Source organism: Alosa sapidissima, chromosome 3 (assembly GCF_018492685.1).
Source record: "Alosa sapidissima isolate fAloSap1 chromosome 3, fAloSap1.pri, whole genome shotgun sequence".
NCBI lineage: Eukaryota > Metazoa > Chordata > Actinopteri > Clupeiformes > Clupeidae > Alosa > Alosa sapidissima.
The window spans coordinates 12,370,117-12,397,715 of NC_055959.1; the positions used below are offsets into that span (position 1 = coordinate 12,370,117).

Sequence of the window (27,599 nt, forward strand, 5' to 3'; positions counted from 1 at the left end):
CAGACAGACGTCAGTGCGTGTGTGTGTGAGAGAAAGCAATCTTGAAAGACAGTCTATGATGTGTCACATAAACTCAGTAACTATACCACTGCTGACCCAAAACGAGGTCATAAAAACATGATTGATGGCAGAGTGGATTGCAATTGCAGGGTGAGCTTGTTTTAATTTCTTGTAATCTGTATATCACACACTCTAACAGCCTCTATCACAACAGGAAGCCTGTCTTTGGTATAAACTATCTATCTCATCTTTTACTTTACTTCGCCTTAGTGCTCATTTCAATAATACTGTCAATGAAGAATGCGTTAGTGGGCATATAACTGGGCACCACTAATAAGCCACTTATAAAATGACAGGTGTAAGTATCCTGTAACATATTCTGTTATTAATTTTATTATTTTATAACAGAGGGTGAAAAAGGCATCCATAAAATTTGCTCAATATTCCAATATGGCATTTTGCAATTCTTCAGTAACAGAGAGTAATGAGGACACTGGGCCAAGCTGAATTTAAACTACTGATTCAACAGGTATCCGTGATACATTATTAAACAGCAAATGCACCAATAGTGATAGCACCTGTGTATACTTAATAATATACTATGTGGGTACTACATCACCCATGATGTAGTACCCACAAAGTGATGATAACATGGATATTTGTAGTTTTGCTATTTTGTTAACAGCAACAGCTGAAGTGACTTCTAGCTGACATCTAGTGGCAAGATTATGTAATCACATGAAAAATAAGTAAGCAACATTACTTCATTAGCTTTCATTTACCGATTGGTATAACAGCTAATTGTTATAAATGTACGTTATTTGGTCCCATGATGGAGAGCTTCAGACACTCAGTCATGATACCCCGTGGCCTCCAAGGCAATTCATTATGTAGTTTAGCTAACCAAAACATGACATCAGTGCAGGTTTGTTTTGTTGATGTTCACAAGGCAACTTTGTTGACGATTTTGTAGTTAGCTCGTTCATTTTAGACAAAGGCCAAGGTTTTAGGCAGATCTGAACTGTGTTAATATAAAATGAATAAAGATTAAACAGGAAAAAATAAACGCAGATGCACAAAGGGGATCCAGAAGATATTTTTTTTATAAAAAACATATACTTTTATAATATGTGACATTTAAATGTGCAGCAAATACTTGTGTAACATCAATGTGCATTAAAATGGAATTCTCAAAAGGTAATGGCACAAACTCACAACAGAACAGAACTTTTTTCCCCTAAACAATTATACCCAAACCAGCAACTAGTTATTAGCTGCTAAACTCTTTTCAGACAGGCCAAAATGATTATACTCATGTCAAATTCCCTTTTGTCCTTTAACTCCCATGTAAACGTTTGGGATCAAGGTTTCTGCTAAATATGAAATAAATACCATTCCACAAAACTGTTCCCATTCAGTATTGGGTTGTGAACTACGTCGCTCCCAGAACTAAAATATATTTAAAAAATTAAATAAATGAACAAAACCTATGTAAAACCTACATAAGACCTATACAGGAATACTGTGGTAGTCAGTATAATAAGACATGAGACTCCATACAAAAGGTGTGGTCATCGCTAAATCATCAGATTTCTGTTGGTACCATCACTGTTTGCCATGGCCCCATCCTGCTTCTGCACGGTTACCTGGAAATGATGGACGTGACGGAACTCAACAGCGAAGGAACCGAAGAGGATGAAGAACACCATGACCATGGCCCACTCACTGATGGCAGCCAGAGACCTAAAGCCGGCAGGTTTCAGGACGAACACTGAGGAGGAGGAGGGTTAAGGAGCATGTCCAACAGGCCGCCTAACCTAGTCCCCTGTGTATGTGTGTGTGTGTGTGTGTGTGATACCCCAGAAAGCTTTGTCATCATGCAGCCTCCATCAGTCCAACAGTCATATTCCATTTTAGAAAACACTACGCTCTTAACATTTACACAGCATAAAAGTAGTCATGCTCAGTAATGCTTTAGGGAAAACCACAGAACAGGGCAAGATGGACAATATGCAGTCTAGAAGGATAAGAGCAGGATTGTGAACCACTGAGAAAATGTAACTTGGGACTCCCTAAGTGTAAGGATACTACCAATGAGAAACAAGGTGCACAAGCTGCAGAGACTGGCTCGCCACGGGCCAACACAGCGGCGGTCCTGAGACGGCTCGGCCTTATACGTTAGCCACAGCTGCACCCAGAAGTAGGCCAGACCCACGAAGAAGGCCAGGTATGCCCCGAAGAGATGCACCCCCAGAGATACCTTCAACTGGCGTGAAGAACATAGTGTGTGAGGAATATTAAGTGACACATACACATAAGATGTTGGACATACGTGACGGTTGGTAATATGTGACGTTCCGATAATATATGACGCAAAACATAAAACCGCACTGGAGATGTAAAAGTCAAACATGAAAATAATAGAGATGCAAGAAACTGTAATATACAAGCACACCAATATTGATGTAATGACAATAAAAGAACAACATAAAACAATCTGAAAAGGTTGTGTGTTTTTCTTTTTCAATAAAACTATAGTGGCTCAGACAATGCAGTGTTGAATGAATAGCTGTGATAAACACAAGAAATAATATGATGTGGATGAATAGCTGGATGGGTGGATCTATGAATTGACAGATTTGTAATGTGATAAATCAAGTATGTGAAGGAAATAAATGATGGGGAGAAACAAGGCCAGAAATAGAGAGAGAGAGAGAGAGAGAGAGAGAGCGTACCGAGAAGCTGCCGAGGATGGAGACCCCGGAGGCAGCAATGAAGCCGAGCACCAAGGCCGCCAGGTTGGCACGGCGACACAGGTTACCCAGCTCACGTATCTGCTGATACCGGATCACCACCACCCAGATTACTAAGAGAAAGAGACATCAGAAAATCCACACCATAGTTATTGAAGAGTAAAGACAGAATTAACACCACAACACAACAGAATTATTATTTGTGCTTCTTCACAGATTCATCACGGAAACAACACCAGAGTACATTATGACGGAGTAAAAAACTAAATATCACAGACCATCACCTATTTGCTTTTACAACTCAACATTCTCCCTGTAATTTATCCGTCAAGTTATGGTGTAAAAAATACATATTATACAGAGAAGAGCAAACAGGGGCAGCAACAGATTTTGAATGTGTTTGTGCACACTGAAGTTACTCACGGAGTAAAGTCCACACAATGCAGAAGAGACAGAACAAAGCACTCTCAGGCTGATAGATGGCACACTCACTGTTGGCAAAACGATTTATACGAGTTTATACGACTGATCTCATATACTGAAGTTAACATCAACCAAGTCTGACAATTTACTTCTAAATTAATTAACACTGAACTTTCTCTTTACTAGCCACAAGAGACATATGATACCAGTTGTAATTTCAAATTTACAGTTAAAAGGTTACAGGATATGAAGAGCTACAGGTTAAAGACATCAAAACATGTCTTAAATACTAATCTAAAAAAGTAGGATTATTGAATTGGATTCATATTCAGAAATTATCCTGAGTCAAGCTGACTATCATTTACAAGTGTGTGATATATGACCTCAGTGAGTTTATGTGCTCAACTGCCACAAGACACTAGAATTGTACAAATGAGCCAAGAATAAGTGACATATCCAGAAAATGTGACTCAGCTGGCTCATGTTTGAAGTTTACACAATACCACTAAAAATTGCTATTGTCAACTCCAAGCATGGATGTTTCTATGGCATGGTGAGAAAATGTTTCATATCAAACTTATGCCAGGTCACCTCCCTTTTATGTGACAACTAGCATACTGAACCACTTTGGTGTGCTCAAACTCAAAAAGACCAGTTTTTAATTTCTAGTGCTGTTCTCACCTGATGAAAGGGAATTTGGCAGTCACATTTACGGTGTTGTTTGACACTGAAATGGCATATCTGGAATAAGAAAAGTGCAGATAGTCATAACTTGTGATCACATAGGCTAACAGTGTGAATGTGTTAGAAAAGATGCATCAATGCATGCTCACACATGTACACAGAGAGAGAGAGAGAGAGAGAGAGAGAGAGAGAGAGAGAGAGAGAGAGAGAGAGAGAGAGAGAGAGAGAGAGAGAGAGAGAGAGCAAACCAATATGAGCAAATATTATAATCACGACTTTTAACTAAATAACAAAGGGGAATAGTAAAATAAATAAATTAAACATTACTCCATTTTCCTTTCTGGGTGAAACAGAAAGCATATGGGTCATTCCACATCAATTCAACCAGGGCCCACGCACTTAGGTCTCAAAAAATTCTGAAACAATTACCAGGTGTACCTATGTTACCCAGGAGACACACTGTAAAATTACTCTTATGTAAGATCAATACTTTCCAAGATACAGCCAGTTTTACAGGGGGAGGGGGGGTGTCGATTTTGTTCGGCCTCTTTTTTTGTCAAAGTTCACAAGCCCACAGCGCAAGAACTAAACCATGTAGAAGGCTCAAATTTTGCATGCTGGTACATAAATAGGAATAGTATGTAGCAAAATTGTCACGTTTGGTCTGGATAATCCTGCATGGTCATAGCTGTCCCTCAAAGTTGATACAAATTTTATTGGAGTTTTTGGCTAGGCTTTGTTTAAGCCTTCAGAAGACATATTTGTACTCAACATAGGCTCGATTTATTTTCCTTACTGAGATAAGTAGAAACACTCTCACAAAAAACAATGAACAAAAAATAAATTCCTTCAGGGTCTGAACAGCAGACTTTACAAGTCTAAAAAATAATTTTGGTTCTTTTTCAGAGCACCCAAACACCTTGTGGGAATATACAAAGATTTTTTTTAATATTTTATTCTTTATTCTCCATGATCTTTTCTTTTCAAAAACACCAATTTGACTTGTCTTATGCAAATCTTTCTTTTTCACTTTCCACCCTGAACATGGGCAAAATGCACCATTGACATCAATATGTTTTGTATAGAGCTACCACAGGTTACTCTATATAACCACAGGTGGCAGTGTGGTGACTATATATAAAACATATTGATGTCAATGGGGCATTTTGCCCATGTTCAGGGTGGAAAATAAAAAAGAAAGATTTGCATAAGACAAGTGAAATTGGTGTTTTCCAATGGAGAATTAAGAAAAAACATATTTGAAAAAAATATTTGTATATTCCCACAAGGTGTTTGGGTGCACTGAAAATGATAACCAAAATGATTTTTCAGACTTGTGAGGTCTGCTGTTCAGACCCTGAAGGGATTTGTTTTCTGTTCATTGCTTTTTGTGAGAGTGTTTCTACTTATCTCTGTAAGGAAAATAAATCAAGAGCCTATGTTGAGTACAAATATGTCTTCTGAAGGCTTAAACAGAGCCCAGCCAAAAACTCCAATAAAATTTGTATCAACTTTGAGGGACAGTTATGACCATGCAGGATTATCCAGACCAAACGTGACGATTTTGCTACATACTATTCCTATTTATGTACCAGCATGCAAAATTTGAGCCTCCTACATGGTTTAGTTCTTGCGCTGTGGGCTTGTAGAACTTTGACAAAAAAAAAAGAGGCCGAACAAAATCGACACCCCCCTCCCCCTGTAAAACTGGCTGTATCTTGGAAAGTATTGATCTTACATAAAAGTAATTTTACAGTGTGTCTCCTGGGTAACATAGGTACACCTGGTAATTTTTTCAGAATTTTTTGAGACCTAAGTGCGTGGGCTCTGGTTGAACTGACGTGGAATGACCCATATGCAGACAAGTGTTTTCTACGACTTGAGATAGAATAGCCAAGAGATAGAAAGAAATAGGCCTACTCACACTGCCCATGATCCCACGATGCCTCCTACTGCCAAGAGAACAGGAAGCAGTGCCCATGTCCACATTCTAAACACATAATGTTACACAGTTTATTTACAACGCGAGCGCACATCGCATCATTTGCATGAAGATGCATGCATGACCATCATGCTCTTGATATCCTAAGACTTGTGATACTACTGCCCGTCATCCCTCAGTGCCTACCGGTGACTAGCCTGTTCTTGCCTACGACCTCTGCAAGAATGCAGTGATCCCATACGATCCCGCCAAGTTACTGCTGATGTAAACTAAGTTTTTAGTAGCCTAGGTCAAATATGTAAAAAATATGTAAGTAGGCTACTTTTACAAAAAAAGGTTTAATACCACCCGCCTTTCAAAGCAAAATAGAACTCGTGGACGAAAAAGTTTCGCTTACCAACTGATACTGGGCGTGAACTAAATGTAGAAGTTTCGCTTACCTACTGATACTGGGCGTGAACTAAATGTAGAAGTTTCGCTTACCAACTGATACTGGGCGTGAACTAAACAATCATACGCAACACAAAAATTGACTAGGTAAATTAAAGGCACAGATGCTGTTTTCTCCCTTTCTCGCGATACTCACAGTGAAACATTCTCCAATCGCACAACACCATTTAAACCATTTAAATGTAATAGTATTTAAGCAATGCTAATCTACACCATGTAGTCAAGTTTAGGTTACTTTTGTTTTTATTTAATGCAGCCTGGATATAGGCTATATCCCTATTTTAGACAGAAAATACAACAGAATCTGAAAAGTTGATTGAAATATTTTATTATGAATGAATTAATAACCCATAAACAAAGCTTTGTGTAGGTATTTCTAAAAGGCCTGCATGCATTTCTGGAGACAAAATGCGGACACTAGGTGATGACACCACAACACTTTCCAACAATGTCCTACACATAACACAAACATACACAGCGCCCCCTTATCAAGTGAAATATCACGTCCATAGCACTGCCTAATTCACTCTGAAAACAGCACTGATAATCATGTAGTGCTTTAGCAATCACTCCAGACAGGGGAGTAGCACAAGATCCTGGGCCCTATGCATAGGCAGTCCTATTATATAATAAATATAATAACATAAATATTACAGACTTTTCAAGGGCCCTCCCTCCCACCCCCTGGTGGCCCTATAATCAGTACTGGGTTTACCCTCAGTTCAATGTCCCTGACTCCAGAGCTACCAGGAGATGGCTCAAACAATGCAGGCTATCCCTCAGGGTTCATGGCCATCAGCCAGCTTCTGGTGATCTTTTCCCGCATTTGCTTGTGCACAGTGAGCTGGTGGCATTCGATGAGCCGGAACTCGGCGGCAAAGGAGGCAAAGAGGAGGAAAAAGGTCATGACCAGGGCCCACTCACACATGGCTAAGGTGTTAAGGTGTAATATGCTGGCAGCTGTTGCAACATCAAATTACATTTAGCCAATGAAATTACAACAGGATTAAGAAACACAGAGATGCAATATTAACTGTTGTGACCTGGGTAACCATGAAATAGCCTGAGCAGTGTGAAAAGATCTCACTTAGTTAAAGTTAAAGATATATATATTATTATTATTAGACCTCTGCAAAATGGCCAGGAAATGGTTGTGCAACTAGAGTGTGTGGATTTTCATGTTCTTGGTAATTGCAGTTAACCAAAGATAACCCATCTCTGATTTAAAGGGACACCAGGCAAGCCTGATGCTTTTTCTCTACGAAACTCCCCCTAGCATCTGTACGCGTCGATACGTGTGCGAGCCCTCCCTCGGTCTGAAGCTCTTTTCCTTTTCTTTGCATTTTCCGTCAAGGGTTTTCGCTGCTTCTTCGCCGGCTCTGCCATTATACACACGTTTGCAACAATCGCTAGCGTTTCGTTAGCCTGACTCTGTGCTGTGGATGCAGGATGTAAACTGATCCTGCTTGTCGCGATGTCTAAGACTTTGTGAGACTGAAGGTCGGCGGGTACGATACACTGAACTTGCAAGTGGGATATTCTTCCTACAGGCAGTAGGGGCGGGTGAGAGAGTCTTCATTCGCCCTGTAATGAGTCATTTAACCATTTAACCATATACCGACTTACGAAGATAATTAATTAACACGAAAACGTTGCCTGGTGTCCCTTTAACTTGTAACTGGGAATCACGTCCCCAGATGCTAAGATGATGATAATGATGACCCTTTTATCCTTGACCTTTGACCTCCTGACCCATGTGTGGGGTTTAAGGATACTGGCAATAAGGAACACAGTGCAGAGGCTGCAGAGGACGGCGCGTAGTGGTCCCAGCCAGTGGCGGTCCTGAGACGGTTCAGCCTTATAAGTGAGCCACAGCTGCACCCAGAAGTACACCAGACCCACAATGAAGGCCAGGAAAGCGCCAAACAGATGTATCCCCAAAGACACAGACTGCTGAGGGAAGAGAAAGAGAGACAAAAGATTCACAGAGCAAATCCTTCATGTTATGAGTGGAGATACACTGATATTATCATGGTAGATACAGCCTTATTGAGTACATGCATCCATACTGAGAGTATTGGAATTTTATTGATACTCATTGAAGCTTGACTTGTACAGTTAAGAACAAAATTATTCATAGCCCTGGCAAATATTGATTTAATGTTGATTTTCTCTTGACCAATATGTTTGTTCTGACTGAAAATGACACTGCCACATGGCTAAAGGTTGTGAGACAATGTGGTAGAAACAGCCTGGAAATACAGACCCATATCTAGAAAGATTTAGAGTCTGGCTATGAGTAATGAAAATGGCTTAACTCGAGGGGGGGGCACAGCATGCATTTGAAAATATCACTGCACGCAATTGTATAACACTATGACCAACAAGAGGACAAAACACCCTGGACCTTGTTTACACCCCACAGAAAGAAGCCTACAAAGCCAAACCCCTCCCCCATATCGGGCAATCAGACCACATTAGCATCCTACTAATGCCCCGATACAGACAAAGAGCAAAAGTCACCAAACCGGTTCTGAAGGAGGTGAGAATGTGGCCGGAGGGGGCCGTCTCACAACTTCAGGACTGCTTTGAAACAACAGACTGGGATATCTTCAAAACAGCTGCCACCCACAACAACCACATTGACATTGAGGAATACACAGACACTGTGACCTCCTACATCACCAAATGCATCGATGATGTTACAGAAATAAAACACATCACCACTCGGGCCAACCAGAAGCCATGGCTGACAGGAGACGTCCACAGACTGCTGAGGGCCAGAGACAAAGCATTCAGAGCTGGAGATGTAGCTGGCCTAAGAACAGCGAGGGCTAACCTGTCCCAGGGCATCAGGAAGGCAAAAAAGGATTACACAGACAAAATAACAACACACTTCAAAGACAGCAGAGATGCACAGAGCCTATGGCAGGGCATACAGGCCATCACTGACTACAAGCCTGCGCCACGGAGCTGTGAGAACAACACCTCTCTGCTAAATGACCTGAACAGTTTTTTCACCCGTTTTGAAGCACAAAATGACACTCACCCACAGAAAACCCCACCTCCCCCCCACGACCAACCCCTGTACCTGTCCTCTGCCAGCGTGAAGAGGACACTAGCCACCATTAACCCACGTAAAGCAGCAGGCCCAGACAACATACCAGGACGAGTGTTGAAGGACTGTGCAGAAGAGCTGAAGGATGTTTTTACAGACATTTTCAACACCTCTCTGGAGCAAGCAGTCATCCCATCACTTTTCAAAACTGCCACCATCATACCCGTGCCAAAGAAATCATCACCATCATGCTTCAATGACTACCGTCCTGTAGCACTCACGCCCATAATCATGAAGTGCTTCGAACGGCTAGTCATGTCACACATCAAAGCCACCCTACCCCCCACCCTGGACCCCTTCCAGTTTGCATACCGAGCCAAACGATCCACGGAGGATGCAATCTGCTCTGCCCTCCATCCAGCCCTCACCCACTTAGACAATAAAGACTCATATGTGAGAATGCTGTTCATAGACTTCAGTTCAGCATTCAATACCATAATACCACAACAACTCATCAGCAAACTGGACAAGCTAGGATTCAGTACCTCCCTCTGCAACTGGCTGCTGGATTTCCTGTTGCAGAGACCACAAGCAGTACGTGTCGGGAACAACACCTCAAGCACTCTGACCCTGAGCACGGGGGCCCCTCAAGGGTGTGTGCTCAGCCCCCTGCTCTTCACACTGCTAACACATGACTGTACAACCACTCACAGCTCCAACCATCTGGTGAAGTTTGCGGACGACACAACACTGGTGGGCCTCATCACTAAGGGCGATGAGGCTCACTACAGAGAAGAAGTAGACCTGCTGGCTAAATGGTGCAAAGACAACAACCTCCTGCTAAATGTCAGCAAGACCAAGGAGATTGTTGTCAACTTTCAGAGAGGCCACAAACAACTGCCACCACTGTCCATCGACGGAGATGCTGTGGAGAGAGTGAGCAGCACAAAATTTCTGGGGGTGCACATCAGCGACGACCTCTCCTGGACCACCAACACAGCATCACTGGCGAAGAAAGCCCAGCAGCGCCTCTACTTCTTACGCAAATTGAAGAAGGCAAGTGCCACGCCTCCTGTCATGACTACATTCTACAGAGGGACCATCGAGAGCATCGTCTCCAGCAGCATCACAGTGTGGGGCGGAAGCTGCACAGATCAGAACAGGAAGACCCTCCAGCGCACTGTTAACACAGCTAAGAGGATCATTGGAGCAGCACTCCCCTCCCTGCAGGACATTTACACCACCCGCCTCACCCGCAAAGCACTAATGATTGTCAAGGATACAACCCACCCTGCACACGAACTGTTCAGCCTCCTGCCCTCTGGAAAGCGGTACAGGAGCCTCCGCTCCCGCACCACCAGACTGGCAAGTAGCTTCATCCACCAAGCAATCAGGATGCTGAACACTCTACCCACTCTCCCATCACTGACAGCCCCCCCCACCCACCAGCCAACCAGGAACCTAGGAAACTAGGATCCTGTCTACCAAACCCCCCCCCCCCCCCCCCCCCCCCCCCCAACACCGCCATGTGGAACTGCACTGTGACTGCGCAGCCAAACGTGTTGCTGCTTCACATCAAGCCTGATATACTTGAATTACTGCATACTGCATATCAATGTAAATATACAGGTCACACAAGCACAAGTTTAAACTTCATGTAACTGTTAAGACTATAGAAATATACAACACAACTACCTTTATTTTTTTTTTTTATATATGTCCTATATTTCTATTTTAATACATACATGTTCTATATTTCAGTCTTGCACTTTAATTTAATGTTTATTGTCTATGGCTATGTCCATAGTATGTCTATGTCTGTATTTAAAGCATGTCTATGTCTGCATGGGAAAGTAAGAAACGAAATTTCAATTCTTTGTATGACCAGTGCATGTAAAGAAATTGACAATAAAAGCCGACTTGACTTGACTCGACTTGACTTGACCAATGTTTACTGACTGATTCTTGACTTCGACGTTTCAGCGCTATCGTCATCTATTTAACTCGTCTCTGGCCCACCTATATCACATACACCGATGTGATTGATGCAGCTCGGCTCCAAGGGCATGGGTAATGAGCTGCCATCATTACTGATTGCCATAGTGACTCGCTGAGCAAATTCAAATTGTGCTCTCGCGAGAACTCTGGATTTCCAGGGTAGTAGAATCAGAACAAATGAAGCGTTTTCATCTTTTTTAACATTTTGTCCAACATGTCCACAGTTATTTTTTACCCTTTTTAAATAATCAGTGGAGAAATCGGGGTTACCAGTGTCGCCGTTCCAACCAGGCAGCCCTGGTTCTAGGCTTGTGTGTGACACTGACGTGCGATGTGTTTTTGGAGATGAGGGGGGATATTTTGGTTTTGCAGTGTTTCCCTGTTCTGCATGGGGTGCATCCCCTGCTCTAGATTGTCAGCCAAATGAATAGCCTACTCAGTATCAGCATGCAAATGTAAGTACTCTTACTTGTACTCAGCCTAAAAAAAGGGAAATTGGTGCAAGCCTAGTTAAGTATAAGTATATATACTTTTTTGATCCCGTGAGGGAAATTTGGTCTCTGCATTTAACCCAATCGGTGAATTAGTGAAGCACAAACAGCACACAGTGAACACACAGTGAGGTGAAGCACACACTAATCCCGGCGCAGTGAGCTGCCTGCTACAATGGCGGCGCTCGGGGAGCAGTGAGGGGTTAGGTGCCGCGGCCTACTGGTCGGGGCTCGAACCGGCAACCCTCCGGTTACAAGTCGAGAGTGCTAATCAGTGGGCCACGGCAGTTAGTTATGAGAGAGAGAAAAAGAGAGAGAGAGAGAGAGAGAGAGAGAGAGAGAGAGAGAGAGAGAGAGAGAGAGAGAGAGAGAGAGAGAGAGAGAGAGAGAGAGAGAGAGAGAGAGAGAGAGAGAGAGAGAGAGAGAGATATCAGAGTAGAGAAGTAATACCTGGAAGTTGCCAAGGATAGATATCCCTATAGAGGATATGAAGCCGAGAACCAGGGCTGCCAGGTTGGTACGGCGACACTGGTAACCCAGGTCACGCACCTGCTGATAGCGGATCACCACAATCCATATGACTGGAGAAAGAGACACCACAGACTGAGCAGGACACAAAGTGACGAAAGGCTTGAATGTTAAAATCGCTGGTCTATGTCAGCAAAGAAAAGCTTCTCTATAGTCAGACAAAAACTGCAGAGTAAACAGAGTAGCAACAAGACAAAATGGAGGGAGTATTCTATTACTGAGACCACAGAAGACTTTTTCTTTTTGAATTTGAAAATATCACTCACTCAGAAAACTGCTCACATTGCATATCTGTGAGAACCAGCAGCTCTGGGGGTAGTAGGAACCACATGTGCTATTAAAAGAAGAATTTTATGGTTAGCATTCACAGTCAAAGGGCCCCTCTGGATTTACTTTGTAACAAACTCCAATAGGTGGTCAACTGATCATGGTTTGAGGGGTTTTCTTCAGTCATATAGTTTCAGTCACTGCTTGACTTTTAGGTGTCAACATAAGTTGCTAAGAGTATTACAGTACATGCACTTCTGTGTTTACCTGATGTATGGGAATCCTGCAGTCAGATTAACAGATTCATTGGAAACTGCAACTCCATACCTGGGAAATATGATAATAAAAAAAAAATCCAGAGAATAGTGATGGTGTTTTTTGTGAGTTATACATCTCTTTCCAGGTTTTGACATGACACATCAAGCAACTAAACAACAAAAAAAGAGTAAGGACAAGAAAAGATCCAATGGTTTCCTGAAGGGTAAATAGAACAGGGATAGACAAAGGACCACGTCAGGCGTAAGACAAGGTAAAGAAATATATACTCACACTGCCCAGATACCAGCTGTACCTCCTACTGCCAGGATAACAGGAAGTAATGCCCAGGCCCACATTATAGACCATCAGATTATTTGCACGTAGTTCACATGACAGGGATTATCAACTCAAGCATCCATATAACATAATGAGGGGTATATCCAATTTACCTTGAGTAGTGAAAACATGAAAAGTTAAAACTTTGAATCTCAGAATCCACATGATTGAGTAATAATATGACTCTTAGTAACTGTAAGCCATTGCGGTTTAAATAAAAAACATTTTTAAAAGCATACTGAGTAGCTACATCTTAGGCGTTCTCGACGCACCCGACCGGTAGCGCGACACCGTGACGTCAAAATGACGTAGATCTTGCTGGCGCGCCAGGATTTTAGCCAGGTAGCGCGAGGTAGCGCACCACATTCTCTGGCACCGCTCTTTTTTTTTTTTAGACGAGCGCGACAAAGCGGAAAGTTGGAAGATGGACTAGTTCGAGGGCAAGCGAGAGTTGCAGTGTTTTGTTACAGTCGTGAATTTGTAATAGTTTGCTGGATAAGTTAATAAAGTTACCAGCGAGAGTTGCAACACATGGAATTAAGAGGAAAGAATAGAAACGATTTATTTTCAAACAAAGGATATCTATTAAGGCCTGAACAAAATCTCTTTCCACTTTACATTACATTACATTACATTACATTTGGCTGACGCTTTTTAACCAAAGCGACTAACAACATGGTAAACAGTAAGTTTTAGAACAATTCTCACAATTTTAGGACAGTTTAAAAAACACACATTAGAGTACAGTAAGAATAAGTGCGTCGGTGAGTGCTGTATTTTAACAGTTACTTGTCAGTTTAAAACGGCTGGTGAGTGCTAGGATCAGTAAGACTTGTTGTAAGTGTTGCTATGAGAGTAGATGTTCTCTAAAGAGCTGGGTCTTCAGGAGTTTTTTGAACGTGGAAAAGGATGTCCCTGCCCTTGTAGGAACTGGCAGTGTGTTCCACCAACGAGGAACAACAGATGAGAAAAGTTTGGATTGGCTTGAGCGTACCGGTGGTAGAGCTAGACGTCGTTCGTCAGAGGAGCGCAGCGGTCTGGAGGTAGTGTAAGTCTGTATGAGGGCATTCAAGTAGGTGGGAGCAGAACCGGAGACTTCTTTGTAGGCATGTACACAAACTCAGCCAGCTGCTAGCTAGCTAGCCAGCTAACTAAACTGTTTAAATTATTAAAATTTCCCTCGGGATGACTAAAGTATCTATCTATCTATCTATCTACCTGTGCGCACACCTTGGAAACTAGATGATAATGATGGTGGTAGTTGTGAATAGTAGCAACCAAAGTCTAAAGTACCATCACAGAAGCTAGCTAATAGCAGAGCCCGTTTACATTCTCTGCTACTAGTGTTTCTTAATGCAGCTTCTTCTGCTGTGTAACGTAGTTAGCATTAATCTTTTCACAACAGCGACCTCTGTTCAGGAGAATATTGCAACTAGTCGACGCGCGAGTATAAATGGTTACGGCGCTTCTGTGACGTCACATTGTCGCGCTACAGGTCGGGTGCGTCGAGTATGTGGAACATTTTAGTTGAGAACAAATAAAAGAACATTACATACCAATGTAAATGGTCTTCAACATCAATCCATGATAGAACCTTGAAATGCAGTAAAGCAAGTCATATGGGGGAGTCCTACTGTAAGTACAAACCTCAACAGTCCAGCTTCTGTCTAAACCCAAGCCCCTCCTTGCTCAAAGTAATGTTATATTGTCTGGAATAGGCCAACCCCTTATCTGAGTGTACTTTGATAACACCCTGTCCGGTAACACTTTATTTTAATGTGTCACTGTTACAGTGTACTTACCTAATTAGGTACAGTGGTACAACCTGTGTAACAACATGTACTATCAGGTACTATCATTGTACTTGCATAATGTATTTGTGAGTACCTACATATCGTTGTTACATTGTAATACTGAGTGCTTTTACAAAACTTTGCCAATTTGCCTAAATTTTCATCAGAGGCAAAGAGCTGACCTGAGACCTGCTGGATGGGGTAAATCGGGTCATGATAGATTTGATATACAAAGCATGCTTAGCTCCAGTCAAGGCCTCATTGTCTTCAGTGTACATGTAACAGCTGTGCTGCTACAACCTTGTTACTCTTTGATACAGTGGAATAAACTGGAACAGGTCTTGTCTTGGAACAGGTCTACAAATTCACATGTACTGTGTGGTGTAACAGCAGACACGTTTTAACACATCAATTACAGGATGTATATATGTAGATGTAAGTACTTAACTGGTACACTTTATTTTAATGGGTTTATTCCACTGTATCAAAAGAGTAATAAATGTGTACCAACACAGTTGATACATGTACTACAGTATGTAGGGTAATGGCAGACATGTTCCAAGACACCAATGACACAACATACATGTAATATGTAATTGTAAGTACTTAACTGGTACACTTCATTTTAATGGGTTTATGCCACTGTATCAAAGAGCAATAAGTGTGAACCAACACAGTTAATATATGTACTATGTAGTGAATTAGTAGACCTGTTCCAAGACATCGAAGACATAACATACATGTCATATGTACATGTAAGTAATTAACTGGTACACTTAATAGGTTTATTCCACTGTATCAAAGAGTAACAAGGTTGTAGCAGCACAGCTGTTACATGTACTGAAGACAATGAGGCCTTGACTGGAGCTAAGAATGCTTTGTATATCAAATCTATCATGACCAGATTTACCCCATCCAGCAGGTCTCAGGTCAGCTCTTTGCCTCTGATGAAAATGTAGGCAAATTGGCAGTTTTGTAAAAGCACTCAGTATTACAGTGTAACAACTATATGTAGGTACCCACAAATACATAATGCAAGTACAATGATAGTACCTGATAGTACATGTTGTTACTGTTGTTACACAGGTTGTACCACTGTACCTAATTAGGTAGGTACACTGTAACAGCGACACATTAACATAAAGTGTTACCATAGTACAGGCCAAAAGTTTGGACACACCTTCTCATTTCAATGTGTTTTCTTTATTTTCTTATTTTCTTGACTATTTACATTGTAGATTCTCACTGAAGGCATCAAAACTATGAATTAATGCAAAGTTATTTGGCCCACAGATGAATATTTGTCAAGTTATGGCTTGCTGAATATGGTATTAAATAAATAAAAAAACTAAAAAAGCAACTTTGAAGAAACTAGCATAAGACGTTTTCAGTTATTCTTTCACACTTTTTTGTTAAGTACACACACATATATATATATATATATATATATATATATATATATATATATATATATATATATATATATGTGTGTGTGTGTGTGTGTTTAAATGTAATAGTATTTAAGCAATGCTACTCTACTACACCATGTCAAGTTCACTTTTGTTTTTGTTCAATGCAGCCTGGCTATAGGCTTTAGTCCTATCTCAGACAGACAAGAGAATCTGAAAAGATAATTGAAATATTTATTATGAATGAATAAATAACCCACAAACAAAGCTTTGAAAGGCCTGCATGCATTTCTATCAACTAAAAATGCATGGGCTACATGGAGTAAATGTCATTATTTAACTTAGGGGTTGGTGGTGTTCAAGTATGGCTGGTTTCCTTGTGCTTTTCAGATTTTGTTGAAAGTATTATCAATCTACAATCTTTGGTATTATGAATGTGAAACTGGAGACAAAATGCAGACACTAGGTGGTGACACCACAACACTTTCCAACAATGTCCCACACATAACACAAACATACACAGCGCCCCCTTATCAAGTGCAATATCACGTCCATAGCACTGCCTAATTCACTCTGAAAACAGCACTGATAATCCTGTAGTGCTTTCACTCCAGAGCTACCAGGAGATGGCTCAAACCATGCAGGCTATCTCTCAGGGTTCCCGGCGATGGTCAGGCTGCTGTTTTTCTTTGCCCCCATCTGCTTGTGCACAGTGAGCTGGTGGCATTCGATGAGCCGGAACTCGGCGGCAAAGGAGGCAAAGAGGAGGAAAAAGGTCATGACCAGAGCCCACTCACACATGGCTGCAGGAGACTTGGAGCCCGTGTTGTGCAGCACAACCACTGGGGGGGGTTAGCAGTTAAGGTGTAATATGCTGGCAGCTGTTGCAACATCAAATTACATTTAGCCAATGAAATTACAACAGGATTAAGAAACACAGAGATGCAATATTAACTGTTGTGACTTGGGTAACCATGAAATAGCTTGAGCAGTGTAAACAGATCTCACTTACACTTATATAAAGTGGCCAGGAAATGGTTGTGCAACTAGAGCGTGTGGATTGTAGTGTTCTCGGTAATTGCAGTTAACCAAAGATCCTTTAGACCATATATCCCATTTCTGATTTAACTTGTAACTGGGAATCACATCCCCAGATGCTAAGATGATGACCCTTTTATCCTTGACCTTTGACCTCCTGACCCATGTGTGGGGTTTAAGGATACTGGCAATAAGGAACACAGTGCAGAGGCTGCAGAGGACGGCGCGTAGTGGTCCCAGCCAGCGGCGGTCCTGAGACGGTTCAGCCTTATAAGTGAGCCACAGCTGCACCCAGAAGTACACCAGACCCACAATGAAGGCCAGGAAAGCGCCAAACAGGTGTATCCCCAAAGACACAGACTGCTGAGGGAAGAGAAAGAGAGACAAAAGATTCAGAGCAAATCCTTCATGTTAGCGATACACTGATATTATCAAGGTTGATACGGCCTTATTGAGTAGGCCTACATGTATCCATACTGAGAGCATTGGAACTAATTGAACCTTATGACTTGTATATTCATAAGACTTATTTATGTTTTTTGTGCCCTTACGTTTACGTGTCTATGCTATCAGTTGTCATTGTCATTAAAAAACTAGCAACCGCCGTCGCATTTTCAATAGCAGGATAGGGACAATGAAAAGGCTACAGTGTCACCAAGGTTGCCAACTCCAGCAATTGACAAATGTCTCACCTACCTCAGGCCACACATGCCTTTTTTCATGCCAACCTTTTATCGTTGGCATGCCCTTGCAGTGATAGTCTACAATTATGCTAAATGTTTTCTCCATGGTCAACTTGACTGAAGTAACCTATGGTGATGTCCATGTTCAGTAGCCATATGCTTCTTATTGAGTCAAGCAGTGAAATGTGGTAGGCTTATAATCCGTGGGATGATGTTGATGTGAGTCAGACAGAAGACGGGCCCAGGCTTTAGTATTTCTGTCCATCTCAAACAAAGTTAAGATGGTGTGTTTAGAAAACAGAATTTCAAACATTTTCTCGGGGGAGAAAGGGGGAGATGAACGTCCGACCTGATCATTTTAAGGGTTCAGGCCTGGGTGCGCTCATGCACGATAGATGCCATGTACACATAATCCGTTTCAACGGATGACCAGAAATGGGTTCCAACGCCCATGCCTCTCATGGACTACACATTTGCATGTTTGTTGGTAATGGCGCTTCCGTTTTATTTTTTGTCCTTGCGCAAAGCACACAGGTTGTTGCTTCATTATTTAATGACGAAGAGTAAGTCGCATTACTTGTCTAGACGTGTGCTACCACAACCACCACATATTTGCAAGGAATAGGTCTAACCCTAGGTCCATACAGATCTTCATGATGTGCACCAACCTGACCAAGTTGTATGTGCAATGTCTGTTAGTCTCAAAAAGATGAACAGATACTCAAGACAATTTATTGATAGACCCCCATTTACCATAATGGTATATGATGTCCCTGTTGGTTTAGGCTACTTATATGAATGAAGGTACAAGGCAAAATAATAATCAATAATGATAATTTTGTCAAATCTGACTGACTATTTTGAATGTGATACTTTCACTGGCATAATACATGCTAGACAGCTAATGTTTGTGTGCGTGCAAATGGTGGTGGGCCTAATTGTAAGAAAGTCCATGGCCTTTTTTTTAGTGTCAGTCCGTCCCTGAGAGCGAATATTATGGTTTTGCTATGTTATGTAAGTATTCGTACTTGTACTCAGCCTTAGAAAAGCGCTATCGGTGCAAGCCTAGTAATGAGAGAGAGAGAGACCATGAAAAGATAAATATCAGAGTAGAGGGAGAAGTAATACCTGGAAGTTGCCAAGGATAGATATCCCTATAGAGGATATGAAGCCGAGAACCAGGGCTGCCAGGTTGGTACGGCGACACTGGTAACCCAGGTCACGCACCTGCTGATAGCGGATCACCACAATCCATATGACTGGAGAAAGAGACACCACAGACTGAGCAGGACACAAAGTGACGAAAGGCTTTAATGTTAAAACCGCTGGTCTAGATCAGCAAAGAAAAGCTTTTATACAGTCAGACAAAAACAGAGCCGTAATAAGACAAAATGAAGGGAGTATTCTATTACCGAGACCACAGAAGACTTTTTCTTTTGAATTTGAAAATATCACTCACTCAGAAAACTGCTCACATTGCAGATCTGTGAGAACCAGCAGCTCTGGGGGTAGTAGGCACCACATGCGCTATTAAAAAAAAGAAGAATTTTATGGTTAGCACTCACAGTCAACGAGCTATATTTGAAGGAGGAGCACATGTTTTAAGCCCCCAACGCAGCGCTGCATGGAAGGCACTAGGGTTAGGCAAGGGTTAGGGTTAGGTTTAGAGTTAGGGTTATAGGATTAGGGTTAGAGGTCAGGATTAGGGTTAGGGTTCATGTGTCATGACAGTGTCATGTCACTCTTATGTCGATACTGTCAAGTGAAGTTTTACCTGGAGAAATACAGGAGTGCGGTCATCAGACAGGCTTCATGCATTGCATAAGAGTGACCCTAAGACACCTGATGCGGAATTGCAGTGGTGATGTTTTTGGTACAATTATGTATTCTCAGAAGAAAACTACATATAAACACTCAGGAAATATTGAGGTTCTGGGTGTCAAGGACGTAGTGTTTGTGGAATGTTTTTTATCAGCTTCAGAATTGACCCTTCGGTTTCCTTCCTTTTATTGCACACACACCCATATGAACATGGACACGCGCGCGCACACACACACACACACACACACGCACGCATTGAAGGGTTTTCTTCAGTCGTAATACAACCCCAAATCAGAAACAGTTGACACGTTGTGTCAAATGCAAATAAAAACAGAATTTGATAATCTGCAAATCTCGTAAACCCATATTTATAGCTTCAAAAAGGACATAGACAACATATCAAATGTTAAAAATGACAAATTTGACTATTTCATGGAACATATTTGTTAGTTTTGAATTTAAACCAGCAACACATTTAGAAAAAAGTTGGGATGGGGGCAACAAAATGTTTGTAATGATAAAGAAAACAAAAGGAGGAATACTTCACAAGTAATTAGGGCAGTGGTACTTAAACTACGGCCCGCCACCTCATTTTGGGTGGCCCCCCAAAACATGTCCGTAGTATATAGCATCCGGCCCGCACGGGAGTACAACATCGTCAAACTAAAACCTCCGCAATTTCCATCATTCATTCTCTATGGCGAGTCTTAACAGTACACATGTAATACTCTTTTTGTCCACCGGTGGTTGTTTTGGCGCTGTTTTGCGAACTACTCCTCTGGCCCTCTCTTGGAGCCAGGCATAGTGAGTTGGCCCTTGAAAGAAAAGGTTTGGGGACCACTGAATTAGGGTAACTGCCACCATGACTGGATATAAAAAGAACATCGAGAGGCAGAGTCCCTTAGAAGTGGAGGTATTCATCACTCTGTGTAAATGTGTGGGCAAATGATTAGTAGTGAACAATTAGTTAATGCTTCTTAACATGAAATTGCAAAATATTTAGGGATTTCATCTACAGTACAGTATATCATTAAAATAGAGAGAATCCAGAGAAATCTTTGCAAACAAGGGAGTCGGGACAGAGCTGAAAAACAATATTTGCCATGGTCTTTTGGACCTCAGATGGCACTGCATTAACACCAGACCTGTTTCTGTAAAGAAAATCATTGTATGGGCTCAGGGAAAACTTCCAATAACTTTACATGCAAAAGAATAAATTGTATTTAGACATGATTAAATGTCATCATCTTATCTGGGCCTGATCTCATTTACAATGGACTGAGGTAAAGTGGGAAAATGTCCTGTGGTAAGACAAGTCACAATTTACAATTATTTTTGGAAGTCATGGAGTCCTCTGGGCTAAAGAGGAGAGGGATTATCCAACTATCCAACATATCCAAGTTGTCATAGTGCTCAGTTCAAAACCCAGCATTTATGACAGTGTGGAGGTGCATTAGTGCTTCTTGCACATTAGGGCATCTTGCACATCCTTGAATATTTCAGGAAAACAATGTGTTAGGAAGAGGTGGCCTGGCAACAAGCTCGAACTAAGTCTAGGGAAATTAGATGTGCTGCCCAGACCAGAGTCCCTAACCTAAGTGTGTGCAATGGTGGGGCAGTCAGTGCGTACGAACTAATAGGAGATGAAATGCAAGAGGACACCAGCTTACCTCCAAGTCCTGGACCAGCCTGCGCATTGCCTTCTCTAGGCGACCAGCCCATACGTAATTCCTACTTCCAAGAATGTTCATAGAAAAATGTGGGGAAACCCCAACACAAAAACAAAACAACGAAAATGTGTCCAAACACAAAATATATATCCAATGGGAGAAAGGGAATATTCATCAAAAGGGTCCAGGGCAGAAACCATGAGGTGCTGGTAGGCCCCAAGCAGGCCTTCCCTCATGCCAAACTGAGTTCCCTCCATTAAAGCCGCTTCATGGCTTTTATAGCTAGCTCACAGCTACCAGGTCAAAGAAGCAAACTGGTGCCCCCTTGTGGATGAGATGTGTTTGTGAAAGTGTGCTGTCTCACAAAGTGCAAATCACAGGCAGCACATCGTAACAAATGCAAAATTAATTCTGCACATATTTAAACAGTATTTCTTCACAGAAGAAGAGTCCAGGTGCTAAAATGGCCTGTCTGCAGTCCTGACCTGTCAAATTGGGTGCATCACGGAATAAAAAAGATGATAAAGAAGACCCCATACTGTTGAGCAGCTGAAATCCTATATATAGTGCAGGAACATTTATTCTCAAAACTCTAGCAACTGGTCTCCTCAGTTTCTTAAACATTTACAGAAAGTTGTTAAATGAAGAGGTGTAGCAGAACAGTGGTCCCTATCATAACTTTTTTGAAATGTGTTGTTGGCATCAAATTCAAAACAAACATATTTCCATGAAATAGTCAAATTTGTCATTTTCAGCATTTGATATGTTGACTAGTCTATCTCATTTTTGCAGCTAAATATGTGTTGACAAGATTTGTAAAGCACATTCTGTTTTTATTTTCATTTTACACAATGTCCCAACTTTTTCTGACTTAGGGTTGTAGTTCTGCTTCACTTTTAGGTGTGAACATAATTACATGCACTTGCAGTGCGGTGTTTACCTGATGTATGGGAATCCTGCAGTCAGATTAACAGATTCATTGGATACTGCAACTCCATACCTGGGAAATATAAGAATATGTGATGGTGTTTCTTGGGAGTTATATTACAGTTTTTCTCAGTTGCTTTGGCGCATTTCTCAGATCAGATTCTCAAAACTTTGTTCAAACTCCATATAATCTTATCAGTTGTGCTCATCATTGAAGCATTTTTCCCCACCTTGAACAAATAGCAATGTTTTTGTACATCCATGCAACTGATTTTATAGAAATGTCTACTTTTTTTTTCAATGGCTTATGTCATGTTGGTCAAAATGCACTATACTGGTTCCTTGCTGAATAGTCCTACTCCATCAAACAAATTGACCTTATTTCATTGCTTGTGTCATTACATACAAATGTGTTGAAGTTGTCGTAGTCTGTCTAGCATGTATATATATACATGCTAGACAGACCAACCTAGCCAACCTAGCCCACAAACACAAGACAAATGGCCAATCCAACAGTAGTAGTATGCGGCATGTCTTTGGGGTTACCAAGTGGGCACCCTCATTCACTGATGTTTCGTTAAGTTAGGCCCACGACACCTCATGAAGGCTTAACAGTGAAACCAGCGTCCTGGAGACACTCCCCTCCATGCGGCCACCATATTACCACATTAAAATATCCAATACCCAACATACTCTTAACCAGCCTAGGCATTGTCTAGGTTGGCTAGGTTGGTCCGTCCCGTTGACGTGGACTGAACCATAACCATAAAAACCGTAGCCAACCACCATCAACCTAGGCCCAGCCCATCACAAGCACAAAACAAATTAGCCAGTTAGCTTACGCCCCATGTTGCCACCATATTAACACAATAAACATCCAAATACCCTTAACCAACCTAGGCATGGTTGGCTAGGTTGGTCTGTCCCTCTACATTTGACAATGTATTTCATAGGGGTCATCTTTGCCCTTGGACATTTTCAGCCGGTTGGAAATTGGATTAATTTTATTTTTAATTTTTATTTATTTTATTTAATTTGTTTGTTGTATGTTGTATGTCTTGTATGTCTTGGTGTCACGGGTACGCTGGCGACTACGCCGCTCCGTCCGGCATCTATTGTCTTTGCTAGTCTGTGCCAATGACAATGTCTTATAGGCCTATGTGGAGCGCTTTGGGTTGCACTCTGTGCATGTTAAATGCGCTATACAAATAAATCTGACTTGACTTGACTTGACAAAGGAACTTCATAAACTGTCAATGGCCACATTAGCCGAGGCAATAAACCAAACTGCAAACACCACAGCTTGAGCTTACCTGGCAGCCCTGACTTGTCAATTTTTGCAATACCTTGCCTAGTGACCTGTCTCAAGTCTTCCACCTGTGATTTATCACTAAGGCTTGCATCATACCACCTTCCCAGACTCTTCACTGGTTTCTCCAGAACTGTGGGAATCACTTCTTTATTTATAGCAAACTTCTTATCTATTACCTTCCCTTTAACAATTGAGAGACTCCTAGACTTATTTGACTTCACCTTCATTCTGGCCCATTGCAAATTGCTATTTAACTTATCCAGCAACCTGTTGGTGCATGGAAAGGTTGACGTCAAGGTTGTCATGTCGTCCATGAAAGCCCTAATCGGAGGGAGGCGTGGCCTTCATTATGATTCAAAATGCAAAGTGACTTAGAAAAATGGTATTATTCTCTTTCCAATTTCCAAGACACATCAAGCAACTAAAGAAAAATACTAAGGGGATGAAAAGATCTGTGTTCAATGGTTTAGAACAGGATAGAACAGGGATAGACAAAGGACCATGTCAGGTGTAAAACAAGGTAAAGAAATATGTATACTCACACTGCCCAGATACCAGCTGTGCCTCCTACTGCCAGGATAACAGGAAGTAATGCCCAGGCCCACATTATAGACCATCAGATTATCTGTACGTAGTTCACATGACAGGGATCATCAACTCAAGCATCACAGTCAGTCCTCAAAAGCAAAATATTTTATATACTGTATGACACCAAATGTTTACCTTTTGTTTCAGAGGCAAATATAGAATATAAATTTATTTTCTAAGAAACAAAGCTATCATAACATAATGAGGGATATCTCCGATTTGCCTTGAGTCGTGAAAACATTAAAAGTTAAAACTTTGAATCCCAGAATCCACATGAATGAGTAATAGGCTAGTATGACAACAGTAACTCTTAGTAACTGTAAGCTATTGGGGTTTAAATAAAAACATTTTTTAAAAGCATACTGAGAGCAACATCTAAGTTGATAACAAATAAAAGAACATTACATACCAATGCAATTGGTCAACACCAATCCATGAGACAACCTTGAAATGCCTAGTGTAAGTACAAACCACAGCAGTCCCAACTTCTGTCTAAACCCAAGCCCCTCCTTGCTCAAAGAAAGTAATGTTACAATATTGTCTAGATTAGACCAACTCCTTATCTGAGTGTACTTTGATCTCTGTCCTTCATTTGTTTCTGGTAGGAAACTAACCTTCATAACATGATCTGTTAATTACTGTGTTAGGTGTGATTTATGCCATGAATATATTCCTTCGTCTTATTTTTTTCAGTTCAGAATACATGAAATGTCTTAATTACATAAATTCATTCTAATTCTAAAGCTTAAGCATTATTAGTCCTGATGAACTGAATCAGTACAAATTTGTAATGAAATCAAACCTGATCTAATGCACAACACTCTGCACTAGGTTGCTGAAATCAGAAATAAAACAACAGGACATAAAGGGGATGTGCTGTGAACTTACTAAACTAAACTGAGTAATATTAGACTAATGTCTATTCATCAGAATCACATAATGGACAAGAGAGAATGCCTACCTATCCAAGCAATTAACTAATCATACATCTAAAATGTTCTAAGATACATACATGAAGCACTGATAATCAGCTTATTAAGTTGTGGAAAATGAGTACAGTTTGCAAAATAAGAACTTAGAAGATAAACATAGAAATCTAAAATATGTTGGATTGTCACAAAAACTCGAGACAAACTAATGAAAAAAAATTCTTTGGATCATTTACTCAAAGTTATTTTTTCACAACTTCCCCTTCATTTTGAGTGAACTTTGTGCTTGGCATTAACATTGAGAAGACAACCACCCCCAACACATAACCACCCATGCACAGACACAGATGTAGGCCTACATATGACACAGAAAGTAGATGGTAGTCTTTAACTGCAATGATCTAGGATATAAAAGGGGAACTCACCTTCTTTGAACACATCTAAAATCTGACTGTTGACTAATCAGCTATGGATATTAGCTGTGCTATAAAATAGGTAGGAGTAAATTGTGATTATGGTTTGATGATTCATCCTCTCTTTATCATCTTCAATACAGCCAGGGGCGCGTCTAGATTTCTAGGCTGACCAGCAATGGTACCATAAAACACATGCTTGGTTATGTGGCCGCTGACCAAAGCTAGTACCGGTAATAATAATAATAATAATAATAATAATAATAATAATAATATTTTTTATTTGTAATGCACCTTTCATACACAGAATGCAGCTCAAAGTGATTTACATTTGGAACATGTAACACAATAATTAAATATAGCTGCAAGCAGCAATGTGGGGGCCAAGCAGTGCGCTATAGCAGGAATGGCGTTGCCATGGCATGAGCAAGCACTCACAGCAAGTTTGATTGCAATTGGATAAAGAATGGCTGAGAAATAAGCTCATTTACTTTGTTATAGTGCCCTTAGAGGCACAAATTACACCAATGTCCTTGTGCGTTCTCAGAATCAGCTACTCTGGACTTCATACACCAAAGAGTTGCTGAGATGTGAGCTCAATTTGTCTATTTCAGCACCCCTAGAGGCCAAATGAGACCACTTTCCTTGCATTTCCTCACAATCAGCTACTTTGTCTCTGTATTAAGTTTGGACTTCATACATCAAAGCGTTGCTGAGATACAAGCTCACTTCCTGTGTTGCAGTGCCCCCTATAGAGGCCAAATGATGCCAATTTCCTATTGCGTCATCACAATCAGATACCAAGTCCCTGTACCAAGTTTGGACTTTATACATTAAAGTGTTGCTGAGATACGAGTTCACTTCCTGTATTGCAGCGCCCCCTATAGAGGCGAAATGAGGCCAATTTCCTATTGCGTCATCACAATCATATACCAAGTCCCTGTACCAAGTTTGGACTTCATACATCAAAGCGTTGCTGAGATACGAGTTCACTTCCTGTATTGCAGTGCCCCCTATAGAGGCCAAATGATGCCAATTTCCTAGGGCGTCATCATAATCAGGTAACATGTCCCTGTACCAAGTTTGGACTTCATACATTAAAGCGTAGCGGAGATGTTATCCCACTTCCTGTTAGGCGGCATCGTCGCCATGTGTGATTTGCTGTCACAGGCAAATAAACTTGAAATTAAAAAATCTGACAAGTATCGTTTGTGCGGCTCGGTCTGAAGATCATCTCCGCCAAGTTCTGTGAAAATCGGATGAAATTTGTAACCGCTGAAACTTTTCGTAGAGTTTAGACTAAACCCAATATGGCGGAGGTCCAATATGGCAGAAAGTGATGGGATAGGGGTCGATGAACTCGGGATGTTCCAAGGATTAAGACGCTACCTCAATTGTGAAAATCAGACAAAAGAGTCAAGGATCGTGCGCATGAACGCATGTCCAGCATTGAACTGGTGGTGGCGCTAGAGTGTTCAATGTATATGCATAAAAATTGCTGTGAGTGATGGGGACAGTGTCCTGACTAATGGTATCGAGTTTTGTTATGTTAACTCAAAGCGTCACGGAGATGTTAGTCCACTTCCTGTTTGGCGGCTTCATCACCATATTTGATTGGCTGTCACGGGTAAACAAAAATGAAATTGAAAAATCTGACAAGTATCGTTTGTGCGGCTCGGGCAGAAGATCATCTCCGCCAAGTTCTGTGAAAATCGGATGAAATTTGTAACCGCTGAAACTTTTCGTAGAGTTTGGACTAAATCCAATATGGCGGAAAGTAACGTAATAGGAGTCATTGAACTTAGGTTAGTCCAGGGATTCCAACAGT

General features: G+C 41.2%; 3 protein-coding genes across 11 annotated transcripts; all 3 read right to left on the bottom strand.

Annotated features, from left to right (window-relative positions):
- Positions 1 to 1,085: 1,085 nt before the first annotated feature.
- Positions 1,086 to 7,071, bottom strand: LOC121705877 (modulator of macroautophagy TMEM150B-like). Of its 5 annotated transcripts, none has more exons than XM_042087181.1 (7): positions 6,968 to 7,071; positions 5,785 to 5,850; positions 3,858 to 3,917; positions 3,177 to 3,244; positions 2,736 to 2,866; positions 2,089 to 2,266; positions 1,086 to 1,771 (listed from the first exon to the last, which is right to left on the bottom strand). In XM_042087181.1, exons 2-7 carry the CDS (start codon positions 5,847 to 5,849, stop codon positions 1,578 to 1,580), a joined length of 696 nt encoding a protein of 231 aa, XP_041943115.1. In that variant the 5' UTR covers position 5,850; positions 6,968 to 7,071; the 3' UTR covers positions 1,086 to 1,577. The 5 variants fall into 5 exon arrangements, with proteins under 5 accessions (XP_041943115.1, XP_041943112.1, XP_041943113.1 ...); XM_042087178.1 differs by lacking the exon at positions 6,968 to 7,071 and adding an exon at positions 6,286 to 6,305; XM_042087179.1 differs by lacking the exon at positions 6,968 to 7,071 and adding an exon at positions 6,200 to 6,252.
- On the bottom strand, positions 6,564 to 14,880 carry LOC121705880 (modulator of macroautophagy TMEM150B-like). 4 transcript variants are annotated; one of them, XM_042087185.1, is made up of 7 exons: positions 14,745 to 14,879; positions 13,144 to 13,301; positions 12,862 to 12,921; positions 12,594 to 12,661; positions 12,250 to 12,380; positions 8,028 to 8,205; positions 6,564 to 7,182 (listed from the first exon to the last, which is right to left on the bottom strand). In XM_042087185.1, the coding sequence occupies exons 2-7, from the start codon at positions 13,206 to 13,208 to the stop codon at positions 7,025 to 7,027; spliced, it is 660 nt and encodes a 219-aa protein (XP_041943119.1). In that variant the 5' UTR covers positions 13,209 to 13,301; positions 14,745 to 14,879; the 3' UTR covers positions 6,564 to 7,024. The 4 variants fall into 4 exon arrangements, with proteins under 4 accessions (XP_041943119.1, XP_041943120.1, XP_041943121.1 ...); XM_042087186.1 differs by lacking the exon at positions 14,745 to 14,879 and adding an exon at positions 14,419 to 14,475; XM_042087187.1 differs by lacking the exon at positions 14,745 to 14,879 and adding an exon at positions 14,183 to 14,198.
- A 1,730-nt stretch (positions 14,881 to 16,610) lies between these two features.
- Positions 16,611 to 24,938, bottom strand: LOC121705879 (modulator of macroautophagy TMEM150B-like). 2 transcript variants are annotated; one of them, XM_042087183.1, is made up of 7 exons: positions 24,839 to 24,938; positions 24,384 to 24,466; positions 22,543 to 22,602; positions 19,571 to 19,638; positions 19,240 to 19,370; positions 17,614 to 17,788; positions 16,611 to 17,232 (listed from the first exon to the last, which is right to left on the bottom strand). In XM_042087183.1, exons 2-7 carry the CDS (start codon positions 24,446 to 24,448, stop codon positions 17,036 to 17,038), a joined length of 696 nt encoding a protein of 231 aa, XP_041943117.1. In that variant the 5' UTR covers positions 24,449 to 24,466; positions 24,839 to 24,938; the 3' UTR covers positions 16,611 to 17,035. The 2 variants fall into 2 exon arrangements, with proteins under 2 accessions (XP_041943117.1, XP_041943116.1); XM_042087182.1 differs by having other exon boundaries at positions 17,614 to 17,791.
- Between the last annotated feature and the right edge of the window lie 2,661 nt (positions 24,939 to 27,599).